At 43.6% G+C, this 12531-nt stretch overlaps 3 protein-coding genes across 3 annotated transcripts in view; 1 reads left to right on the top strand and 2 right to left on the bottom strand.

Annotated features, from left to right (window-relative positions):
- LOC126561797 (HIV Tat-specific factor 1) overlaps positions 1 to 9122 on the top strand; it is a 44230-nt gene extending 35108 nt beyond the window's left edge. The window contains exons 2-4 of the mRNA XM_050218118.1: positions 6536 to 6702; positions 8364 to 8687; positions 8798 to 9122. Of these exons, the coding sequence (XP_050074075.1) occupies positions 6536 to 6702; positions 8364 to 8687; positions 8798 to 9107 (801 nt within the window). The 3' untranslated portion in view covers positions 9108 to 9122. The remainder of the gene's footprint in view (positions 1 to 6535; positions 6703 to 8363; positions 8688 to 8797) is intronic.
- The window catches only part of LOC126562401 (arrestin homolog), a 413496-nt gene that overhangs the window by 60742 nt on the left and 340223 nt on the right, over positions 1 to 12531 (bottom strand). The window lies entirely within an intron of this gene.
- Positions 1 to 12531, bottom strand: part of LOC126562338 (PDZ and LIM domain protein 3) — a 427281-nt gene that overhangs the window by 125341 nt on the left and 289409 nt on the right. The gene's annotated exons all lie outside the window — the stretch shown is intronic.

The following is a 12531-nucleotide window of genomic DNA, read 5'->3' as shown; positions in this document are numbered from 1 at the left end:
AGTGGATTAGTTGGTTTATTTTATACGGTTATAATCGTTTTTAGATATTCAATTTAAATGTCCATTTTTCATTTTCCTTGTTATTCAGGAATACAGTTTTTTGTACTTTTCCTTCGTAAATGGATCTTAGTTCCATTGTTAAACCATTGACTTTTTCATATTTGATTACTTTTCTCTCTTTCGTCTTCTTGTTTTCCTTTTTGCCTAATTTTTATCGCAATTTTTCATTCAATTTGTTGTGGAATCCAATTTCAAACCTCTTTCTATTTTTTTCTAATCGATTTTATCCATTATCGAACGCTAAGATTCTTGATCCATTTTTCCGACTATTTTATTCTTTCTTTTGCATTTCTATTTGTTACTGATTTTTTCCTTTTTTCCTCCTTCATTTTACTAAAGAAGATCATTATACGATCAAAAGAATTTTTTGTAATTTGTTTACCTATTAATTTTAGATAAAATCTACAAACAAATCTACACATTTCCCAATGACTATCTCACGTGCTTATGTGTTTGCTGATCATTTCTACGATTCTCTGCAATGAGACGCGCGCAAAACCACAAACCGAACGGAATTTTTTAAAGCAATATTTTCCTAACACACTTTTCGACCAGTTTTCGTTGGGGAATTTGCTTATGAGCGGTGGTGTTTTGTGAGCACATAAAGAACAGAACCAAACAAACAACTTCGAGAAAAAAAAAAAAACCCCAAACCTCCTCTCGAACAGATTCGCTCGTATTCATATGCACATCCCCGAGGGTCTTAAAGCTAGGGACACACCGTATGTAAACTTTTTTGTTTTAACACTGGAAGCAATACCGTCCCCGCCGTTCGGAAGTGAAAAATTGGACGAAGCAACAAAAGCACAAAATGGCAGTGGATAAAAATGGATATATTTTACATATTTCATACACGGCGTACAGCCGAGTGGGTGGTTTCGGTTTGTCGGTGGCGTTTTGGATAGCAGCGTGTCATGAAAAATACATTCTAATGGCGTGAGTTTTGTGACGATGAATGAATATTTACTTAAGTAATCTAACTTTCGCGCACTGTCTCCAGAAGCGACGATAGAATCGAGAGCAAATAAATCTTGCACACCATTCGGATGGTGTTCGGTTTTCCACTGGATGGTAGTCCCCCAGGGGTGGGACTATTTTTTTCCCCACCCCCTAAGGAGTGTTGCTAAAACTGAGATGGAAAACCATTTTTGTTTTGGGACATTACTCCAGGCTTTGTTTAAGTGTTGTTCATTTTTGGGAAGCAATACTGCCTATGATCACGAAATGTCAGCTAGCCATCCCACGTGTGAGTGTGTGTGGTCGTCGTACATGAACACACCAGACATAAATTGTTGGAAAACACAACCGCACAGACGGTCAACACCCGGGGGGGTACACATTGGGCACATCGGGTGTTCATTATGGTAAAGTGTCGATAATTAAATTTCAATACCATATTTTGCGTTCATTTCGCATTTCGACGTGTGTGTGTGTTTTGTTGGCCACCGCCCATCGGAACAAGCCAGCTGACAAGTATGCTGCATCATAAATTAGGTCCCAGAAACGCATTGCTACTGCTGCTGAAACGTTTAGCGTAGGGCAATAAAATTCGATCACATTCAGGTGCGTTTCGATGTGCAATTTCAGAATAACCGTGGTGACAGCATGGCTTGCGTTGGCACAAACACACTCACACATGTGGTGGCAGACCACCGGCAGTGATGCGTTCACGCATTATGAAGCATACACGATCCGCACTTATCACCAACCCCATCCGGACCATATCGATCGTTCCTTGGGTGGCGTTCGCTGGCTGGCATAGGAAAAGATGGAAGAGACAAGAGTTCTCACACACCACACGGCAAGTGCGTTTCTGGTTCCATTTTTGCTATCACAACCGCGGCCGTTTGTTGATTACAATAATTTTCAATGCGCATACGCGAATAATACGCCATACGCGCGGCGATGCTCGTAGAGGTGGAAGGAGCGTAAAGGGGGTGGAAATTTGGGCGGGAATGTCAGCCCTACTGCTGATGATGATTTGCATGATTGCTTGATTGTGCACAGGAGCCGACGCAATGAAAGGTAGTCTTTAATGAGTGCTGCGGATCCTTGAATGCTAAACATAGCACACCGTGCCACACCAACAGCCAGAGACACTGGAAAGCGTTACCATCAACCTCGGGGAAAGAAATATGATTGTGCTGGTAGGGGATGGGCCATACCGTGCCAACAGGCTCTCAATTTTATTGACTGCTTTCTTTTGAAGGGCACATGGAAGTGGGTAGATTAAAAATGAGAGGAAAGTACTTTATTTAAGCGTGCACTTTACTCAATTACAAAGGCGGATTTTTACTTGTTTTTCTGATTGTTTTATCATTTTGCTGTTGGTTTTATTTTCGTATTTTACTTCTATTACTATTGATTTATAATTATTATTGAATCATTGTACATATGTTTTCTTATTTGACTTTCTTATATTTTTGTTAGAATGACTTGAATAAGTCTTATGGCTACAATAAGATTTATTGTTTGTTTAGCTCTTGTTGTTGTTAATTTTCTAATTTATTTAATTTGTATTTAAAGTTCTTTTCGCTTTTGTCTTATTGTTCAAACCCATTTCTTTCCGAACATCAAATTGAAGACGTCTCTGACCATTTCACGGTGACTTGTGCCTTTTTACATTCCTTCCCTCACGCGCTCTTTCAAGTCCAGCAATTTAGAGCTCCATTTTAGAAAGGCCCCTCATCATACTTAACGCACCTGATGAAATCACAACCCCTAAGAGCCCGGGAGGCGTCCTCAAAAGTCCCAAAAAAGGAAATAGTGCGGAGATAAATTTCCATTTCAAACCGCACGACCATGACCACCAGTGGTACGCACACGCGCTTACATGTTCTCCCCCCTTCGAACCATCGAAAAGCGCGTCAGCGAAAAAAGCGAAAAAGCTAGCGGCGCGAAGGCCAATCATATCATATGATTTGACACGATCAATCAAAACGTGCGTTTGACTTTTCGATTCATTCCGCCCGTGTGCGACGGTGGATGACTCCGTCGGTCGGTGGCAGTCGTTTGATTTTGTGGCCGAATTCGATCACCATTCCTTCCATTTCTTCGCTCTCGTTGCACGAGAGTCATCGTGTGTCGGCGTGGAAAGGCGTTTCCCATCCCGAAAATGTAATAAAAACAAAGCCAAGATCCGAAGCGAACGGAGCAGACAAGCACGGTGAACCGAAAAACCTTGAAACCGCTGGTAAAATTATGCCCGACGCCACCGACATTTGATCTCCCTTTACTCCGTTCCGTTGTCCGTGTCCGGCTGAACCGTGCGTAACGCAACCCTTGCAGTAGCCGGGCGCTGTGTAACATCTTGAGTTAGTCCGCAGCAAGCCATCGGTGGCGGGTCTGGACCCATTGATTAATTGAAGGATTTATAGCATTTAAATATGATCAATTCGTAATAGCTGACCGACGGACGTTCGGGGACACCGGGCCGGAATCGGGCGAAGTATCTTGTCACTTGTCACTTAGTAGCAGCAGCAGCAGCAGCAGCAGTAGTTGGTCAGTGGTGCAGTGCCTTCGTACGGTCCGCCTTGGTGAGATGAGCTGCCCAACATGGGGGATGATGCTGACAAGTACTAAATGAGCTATGTTGCTAACTGCTCTGAGGCAGTTTTCGGGGAATTAGAACAAATGTGATGTTAATTGCACACATTTGCTTCGCATTATACCGAGCAAACCTTCATCCGGTTCGCTTTGAATGTCTCGTTTGGAACATGGCCAACGGATTTTATATAAAGAAAACCAACGAAAACAAAAAAAACATTTAAAACATTTTAATTTCTTTGGCCTCCCTAGTGACCCTCGGCTACTTTGAGCATTGAGTAAATGAAAAATATTTTCTACAAGAATCAGTTACAGTTGAAAAATGCACTTAAACGCGTGCCAAAAACAGCCGGTGCCTTTGAAGATGTTGCCAATGCTGAGCGATCGGTTGGCCTCAGTGAAAGAGCCGTAGAGGGGTTTTTTTTCTGTGTGTCGCCTTTACCGAGTAAAGGTGTGGTCATAGTCCAATTAGTGAACCGTACACTTTACACCTTGCACACCCAAATTGGTACATCCATCAGGCACAGGGCCCCGCACCAAGAGGAACGATCAGCGGCTGTTATTAAAACCGACAGACCACTGATTTTGGACACGGGTTTTTGATTTGATTGTTTTCTTTCTTGTGTATAGAATTTGAAACATGATATGGATCAGCTTTTTGTTTGCTGATTTCCCCGAGTCGCGTCCGCAACCATGGTTCGGGTTTTTGCGGTGTCCGGCCACAAAATGCCGAATTTGAACCGGTGCCAATTTCTATTAAAATCACGCACTCCGCCACTCGCGTGTGGGGTTGAAGCATTTTTGTTTAGTCTTGGTGGAAAACCGAGCCAGAGCAAAGTTTGACGCTTTATAGGATCATGGTGTCATTAGACAGTGTGTTTGACACGGCTGGGCTTTTTGTCTTCTGCTTCGTTTTACTCGTTCCGGAAACTGAGTTCGTTACTACGCGTGTGCGTCTCACCGCTGGATTCGATCTTACCAACGTGATCGATTGCCAATTGGATTTAGTTTCCTGCGGTTGTGTTTTGATGATTGGTTTACCGGTTTTTTGCTGTTGTTTTGGAATAGTTGAGTTCGGCATATCACAACCCTGAGCATTGGGTGGATCGAATGAAGTGAGAAATTAGAATAATGTTGCGGGTGAAATGATTTGTTCACTTCCGTTGCTTGAAGAGGCACGTGGACTCTCGTGAGATTTATGTTCTGTGAATTTATGCTAAAATCGAGCGATCGGTTAGTATACTTTGTTTGTTCCATTAGACTTCAAAGTTGTTCTTCTTCCTGCCCTACTTAGGATTGAGCACGTCGCGTAAACATGGCCAAATCGCCAATCCGTTTCCAGAAACCTCTCGGTCTAGGGGTGCAGTCCTTCATCCACGATTGCATTCGATCTCCGACAGGCTTGATCGAGGCGACGGGGCTGGATGTGCACGACTTGGAGCTTCGAGACTTCAAAATTATAGTAGTTAGTAAAAGCTCCTGGAGTAAAGGCCATTTTTAGTGGAGTAAAAAGTGCTCATGACGCCATTTTCGAAAGAATCCAAAACCTCTCTCGAGCCCCAAGAAAGCTCCCTAGGACTCGTCTAACCATCTCCAACTTCTTCGCTCAGGAATGGCGCAGATAATATGCAGCTCCAAGCACGGGTCCTGGACTATTTTGGCTATCTTACTCCAAATAAAACATGCACGAAAGGCTTCACATGAATAGGATCGCTAGAATACAGGGACGTCTGTAGTTTTATGTTACATTTTTCTCACTGGGAAATTTTTGTGTTCCGTGCTTTTAATTATCGCCTAACAAGCTTACCCAACCTTTCACAATGGCTCATCACAATTAACCTTTACTCTCGATGCGGTGCATTATTTGCAGTAAACCCTGATCTTCATCAGCATCATCTCAAATTTGATTCCTTCCCTTAAACTACTCGACCTCGGGCTCGGAGTGCAGTGTCGAAGTCTTCACTTCTTCGCACCCAGCCAATCGCTACCATCGCATCGCACTATTTACTTTCGATCGGCCGTACGGCCCTGGGTAAATTGTGCACTTAACAGCCAGTATCCGATGACTTCTCGATGGTCCGTTATTTACCCGCGCTCACTAAAGCGAGTCGTGTGTAACAAATTGATTTCATTTCCGAAACGCCACTACCATCGCCACGGCTCACCCCATCGGCGGGAAAGGACAAAAATGCGTAACTGCGGAAGCAAGTACTGGCAGCCGAGTTTGAGATGCATTGCTCGTGTGAGTGCAACAAACCATAATGATATATAAAAAAAAACGCTGGTGAAAAAAAAACCACTTCCCTCCCCCGTCATCGACAAATTGAGTCTCGCGAGTGCACTCGAACAAATAGGTTCGACCGATCACCGATTGGGACTTGGGATTGTTTGCGCAAAACGTAAGCCTCAGCGTGCAGGTCGGCATGCGTGTCACGTGGCCAGTGCCGAATGAAAGTATCAATATTTGCGCTGCATTTAGCACCTCTTCTCGGCTCGGTTGGTGCATCTGTTGGTGTTGTGCCCTGTGGCTTGTGTCGCCGTCTCGTTGATGCATATGCGGGATGAGGCCGTTACTATTGGACACGCGATCGTGCTGAAGTTCTTCCGTGTTTGCTCAGATTGTCCTCGTGGTCCGTGTGATGGCACTTAAGCCGTGATAGTGGGGAAAGCGTTGCATTCGTAAGCGACCGATTGTTGACACTGCCAAAAGAGAGTTTGCATAATGTTGATTATGAGGGCGACTGGGTGAGCATTCAATGCTTGAGTAACGAATCAAGGATGGTAGCGAGTAATGTTTATTATTGTTTGCTTAAACAAATATTACTTTCATTTTCTTTTCCAAAAAAAAATCAGGGAGAAACATGATTCAGAAAATCCTATAAATATCACTGATAATACTTCACCATTTTTTTTTGGCCTCCCATTGCAGATCGAGTCAGTAGATTTGGCGCTAAAAATTCTCGACAACTACGATGTGCGTGGCCACAAGATCAAAGTGCAGCAGGCCGAATTCCAAATGCGCGGCGAGTACAATCCAACGCTGAAGCCGAAAATGCGCAAAAAGGAAAAGGAACGACTGAAGAAGATGCAGGAATCGTAAGTACCTTGGGCGGTCGATGGGGTAATTTGGGGAAACCGGGCTCCTCTCTTTTGCTCTCAGTCTCTTTCTAAAGGCGTCATTATTTTCCTGTTTCACCGTGTTTAGCATAAATTATGATCATTCTCAATTTAGCACCCCAGCGGCGGCAGCGCCCCGGCGTAAGACGCTTGATGAAGTTGAAGATTGATCAGAAAGCGAATCCAGGCACCGCCGGTGCTAATTGTTTGCGGTGTTTTGCTTTGATGCCATACTCAAGAACGAAAGTTAGTAGTTCCATTTTGAAACAAACCGCAGCTCGTTAGCAAATAAGGATGGCGTTAATTTTCAGCCAGGAACGTATTTGAGGAGATAACATTTTCTTCAAGCGGAAATGACGTTTTCAAACACAGGGGCTCAAAAACTGTTCAAGGATTTAGTGTTTATCACTCTTTTTTTTGTATCTATTATAAAAGTTGAAGTTGTTGTAATTGAAATTAAAGGCCTCTTCAGGCCAGCATTCCTCAATTTCGGTAACTTGATGATCTATAAAGTGCCCTGTTTATTAAACACTTCTCAGAAGTAATTCGAATGTACGATAAAACCTTATACAATGAGGCATACTTATCAAGCAAACAAATGATCGCAAATGAGGCCCACTAAAGTACAGCTTACTTTGTACGGTACATTAAAAGTGTGAGTAATCATAAACACATCCATTGGTTGTATCAGCAAAAATGCTAGACATTTCATTTTGCAATTTTACAGCATGTACGTGCCTCGCACACCGTGTCGGAATTGTGCAATAAATTAACATTTCCCTTCAATTGCACAAACAGCCTCTTAAAAATGGATTAATCCCTTGTTTTTGTAATGCAATCGGCGTGCGCCTTCTCTCGGTTGATGAATCAGTCCTCGGGGGATTGTGTTATTCTAGCGTCTTTTTGAAAAATATGCCCTTTTACGAACGAATCTGAGCGCTTGGTAAGATCATCACCCGAGACCCGTCGGTCGTAAATCGGTCCACTAGGACGGAGCGTTTGCAAATATCAAATCCCGCACGGATGGCACCATTGGCGGGACCGAAAGTAAACAAAAGACGGCGTGAATTGAGTGTGCGAGATGGCGTGAAACTGGCAAACGGTGCCTCAACGGCACATGTTTTCAAGTGTGTGACTCATTACGTACGGACTTTCTTTCTTCCCTTCGAGCAGACAAGGGCATGGGGGTAGAGCAACACACAACACACCCCTCCAAGAGCTACAGTCAATATCCTCATCATGATGAGGATGATGATCATGTGCTCCCTTTCGACTTCATTACCAATCTGTGTGCGCCCGTTTGAAGAAGCGTGAAAATTGGCAAACCTCACTTCGTACTCAAACCCAGTCTTTACGTCGTTCGTTTTCAATTGGTTGCGATTAGCAGCCAAAGCATGTGGATTAGAAACGGTTTCAAACAACGCAACGAGAGGCGCCACTTGAAGGCGACCGTTTCGCATACGACGAGGCACTGCGAGCGAAGCGCCGAGAGATGCCGCGCTACAAAAGCGAGAACGATTTCACGGTTGACCGATCAATTGGTTTCACCGGGGAATGAGATTTTCGCTTCTTTTTATTCTCTTACTTTTGTGCTGCCCGCCATGTATAAAATGCTAATCGATTCCGTTCTTCGTCGGCAGGCTGTTTGACTGGCGCCCGGAAAAGATGCGTGGCGAACGTTCCAAGCACGAGCGTATCGTCATCATCAAGAACCTCTTCGAACCGTCACTGTTCGACCGCGAGGTGCATCTGCTGCTCGAGTACCAGAACGATCTGCGCGAAGAGTGCGGCAAGTGTGGCACGGTACGCCGGGTGCTGCTGTACGACCGGCACCCGGAAGGGGTGGCACAGGTGACGATGGGCGATCCGGAAGAGGCCGACCTGGTGGTGCAGATGATGAATGGACGCTACTTCGGGCAGCGGCAGCTAACGGCAGCGATCTGGGACGGGCGAACAAAGTATCGGTAAGTGACAGAAGTAGCAAATACATCTTCCCCCCCTTTTTTGTTGGTTGGAACGAAATGGAATGAATTTTATTTTCACACTTTTGCACATGCTTTTCCCATTGCAACAGAATTGCCGAAACTGATGCCGATATCGACAAACGGCGTGGCAACTGGGAGGAATTTCTGGAAACAGATGAAACTGCGGCAGACAAGGGCAAGGATAAGGATGACTTGTCACCATCATCCGCGAAGCAGGAAGCCAAGGACGTGGATGTGCCAACGAGTGACACAAAAGCGCCACCGGAAACGAAGTTGGACGAGCCAGAGGGACAGCTTCCGGTTGTGGAAAGCGGCGGTGACGTTACGATTGAAGCCGCCGGAAACGATAGCCAAGGTGACGGCGAGGAAAAGGACGAGAAGAAGGATCAGCCAGTTTAGGGATGCGATGATCGATTGTAATTGATTTACGGCTATGGGGAAGCCGTCGAACCCGACTCAAGTGAATAAAAGCCGAAAATGGTTACCGGATTCCCGGGGATTTTTTTTATGAATCGGACCGGAAGCGTGCGGGTACGAGAGATCCGAAAAAAGGGGGAAATTTTATCCAGTTGAAAGCGAAGAAGAGGAACCCGCGGACAGGTATGTAGATATAGTTCAATTAAACAGCCCCTTAGTTCTGGGGTGATGGAGATGTGTTTTGAAGGGACGCAAAAGAAAATGGGACGTAACGTTATTGTAAAACTGACAGACGGATAATCTATTTCAGGGTTGTTGCTCCTTTTGTATATAAAATGGGAAAACAAGAATAGCTTGTTGTTGGTTTTGGAGAGGTTCCTTATTGCTTAAGAAGGAATAATTTTGAATTGATAACAATTTAAATATTTTCTACGTTTACAACAAAAGCGTTCCTTTCTTTGTTATCTTAAACATGCAATTGTAGTTAATCAGCAAACAACAAACCCCTATTTTTGGCTTGAGTAAAAGATTCTACTCAACATTTAAAAATGAATAATTGAGCTGTTTGTATTGCGGTTGCGATTGTACATATATTTCAAAAATGTCTCCCTCAACAGCATGCAGCTGACACTTTCTTGTTTCCCACCGGTTGTGTCAATGCTAGGGAAATCGGACGAGCTAAGGAATGTGGACGGCTGACTGGGTTTTAGTCAACCATTGCTAACCGCAAAAAGTCAATGCATTTGCACCGCAAGTTTGCGGTCGAATCGTCTCCGAGTACAGTACAGTGATGTCAAACTCAGATTTGATTCGTTGGTTTGATTATATGCAAAAAATGCAGTAGAATTGTAAATACTGATTGATTGCGTCCGATTTACTTGCTGACATGAATGTGACGTGATTATTTTTCCACGATTTTGGTGTATAAATTTGGTAGAATCACGTTTATGACATTTGTTTAAACATAAACTCATAAAAAAAGGTTAATGAGGTTACATTGTATTATCTTTATCGTCAGTTATCATTGCCTTCAACGCGAAACAACCATTATTCTGGGTAAGCAGAAGTTACACATGCAAAATATTAATCGTAATGTACGTTATGAATGCATTCATATAGCCTAGTTCAGGCCAGACGAATCATCGATCTGTACCTGCTATATGCATGACTGACTTTGAAAATGCAGTGTGATATTTTGCGAGTGCATAGCCACTTGGTGGACCTTGTAGTCCTTGTCCTAAACACCAGGTTCACATTACGAATGGACTCAGCCTAGTCTAGTCATATAAACTTGATTTTTTACCAGATGATTATTATTATTATTATTATTATTAATTAACGTGTTGTCTGCCTATAGGCTACACTACACTCTTACACTCTACTTAAAATTATTTAACTCTAAACTTAGAGAAATGGGGAGGGAGTTAAGTGCTAAAGGAAAGACCGCATACTGGAGCGTAAGGATGGAAGGGAGAGATGGAAATCGAACATAAGAGACGAGGAGTTAAACGAACGCAGTGCCCTCAAAAAAGGATCGTTGCGACCGGCAGACGTACGGCGCCTAGGGATAATCAAAGGGGGACGAATACGAAGGGAACGGTTAGGGACATAGAACGGGATGGAACCAAGCAGAGAAGGAGCATGATGATGAAGTCCCACCTCAAACCCATTCACAGGATTGAGATGAACGAATTATGAGAAGAAAATGTTAAAATATATAATTCTTAAGAAAGAGAGAGTACATTTGCCATGGGTTTAGCCAAGCGTCATCGCTCAGTCGGAAACGACCCAGCCGTACAATCATGTAAGGGCCCCAACAGGATGAGGATGCTTGAACTCAGCTGTCCAAACCTACTCACGACTGCATGACTAATTAGAGTACAACTGCGCATGATATTTGGCTGGAGTAACTGTTGGGTCGTAGGATTCTTTTTTAGATTATTTTCTTTCTTTCTTTAGCATTTTCTTAAGCAACTTCTCTTAAACGTATCCTGTAAGAATAAGGCAGTCTATGAAAGATGATCTTTTGAATTAATTGGATATTGTATTGGAGATAATTGTAGCCTACCAATCTCAGAAATTCTCACGTTTAAGCTTACGAGAATATAGATTCTGGTACGTAGCGTGAAGTTCACTGAATAAGGACGAGTTTTACTGGCAATCAAAATTATTTTGTTATACTTATTTGCACGTATCGTTGGATACTATAGCTCTCCAGAGTAATTTGGAAGGACACACTTTACACGAACTATTCTACACGGCACTTGCAATTCCCACAATCAATCGCAAAAGTTAGAAAAAGCCTATATAAAATCCATTTATTCCTCAAAAGTCCAATATCCCATATTCATTTACGACGTTACGATGTTTGACACGTCTGAACTATCACGCATAGCTAGGGCAAAGAAAGTTCCTTCGCAAAAGTGTGTGCGTACATGTTGTCTCCTTTCAGCTGTGGCTGAAAATTTGCAAACAAAACTCCATCTCCATTTAATGTTCAACTACGTGGTGTCGCGTTGAAAGGTGTTATTTCGATCGGCCATCGGACAGACGGACGAATCATTGGTAGAACGTTTGCGTTTCAAATACAACCCGCCCGACTGACAGGTACAGTTGTGGTGCCTCGAACGCACAGGACGTACGTCGGCACCGGAATGAAGTGTCAAGATTCGGTTCACTCCCAGCAAACGGCCGGTTGGCACAAAAGTGCACCTATTTTATTCTCATTTGCATTCTTTCGGCTTGGGGGTGGCGCGATGCGGAGGACATTTCCCGAGCAAGTGTGTGAACATGATTGTATATGTCGGGCATACTTTCACCCCGTCGGGTTGGTTTTTTTTTGCTTGTTAGCAGGCTGCTAAATTCCATGCTACCTACCGAGCGCGTATGCAAAGCCGTGCGGTCGTGTACACGTCACGGCGCAACAGAGTGGTAGCATTCAGTGCTTGAAACTTCCTTTTAAAGAACCGGAAGGACGGAGGGTAAAGGGGCGCAAAAAGCGCGGTGCGGATCATTGCTGTGGTCAGCGCGATTCATCTACATCATCATCGTTGCCATGCATGCCGGCTCTCCACACGACCTGAATGCAATGATGAGGGAAAACACCTGGTAAAAGTGCATGCTGCTGCATAAATGTGCACTTCAGCGCACAGTTTTAAGAGGGAATCAAGGGCATCTCGTATCGTAAAAAAAAACTTTGTTTCAATCATGTGTAATGAAGGAAGTTTTGAAAGGTTGAAATCAAAACAATCATGTCATGAAGATCGGGTTGCATGTTCTTCATGCGGTTAATTTTAAAATATCAACAGACGTTGGATTGGTGATGGAGTATTCAGTATGTTTTTTCGGTAGAAATTCCCTTCATTTTTGATAATACTAGAAGCAGAACTGCATCTGTTGTGGGTAA

This window comes from Anopheles maculipalpis, chromosome 3RL, assembly GCF_943734695.1.
Source record: "Anopheles maculipalpis chromosome 3RL, idAnoMacuDA_375_x, whole genome shotgun sequence".
NCBI classification, from domain to species: Eukaryota; Metazoa; Arthropoda; class Insecta; order Diptera; family Culicidae; genus Anopheles; species Anopheles maculipalpis.
The sequence above is the reverse complement of the archived record's forward strand: the minus strand, read 5'-3'. Positions and strand labels throughout refer to the sequence as shown.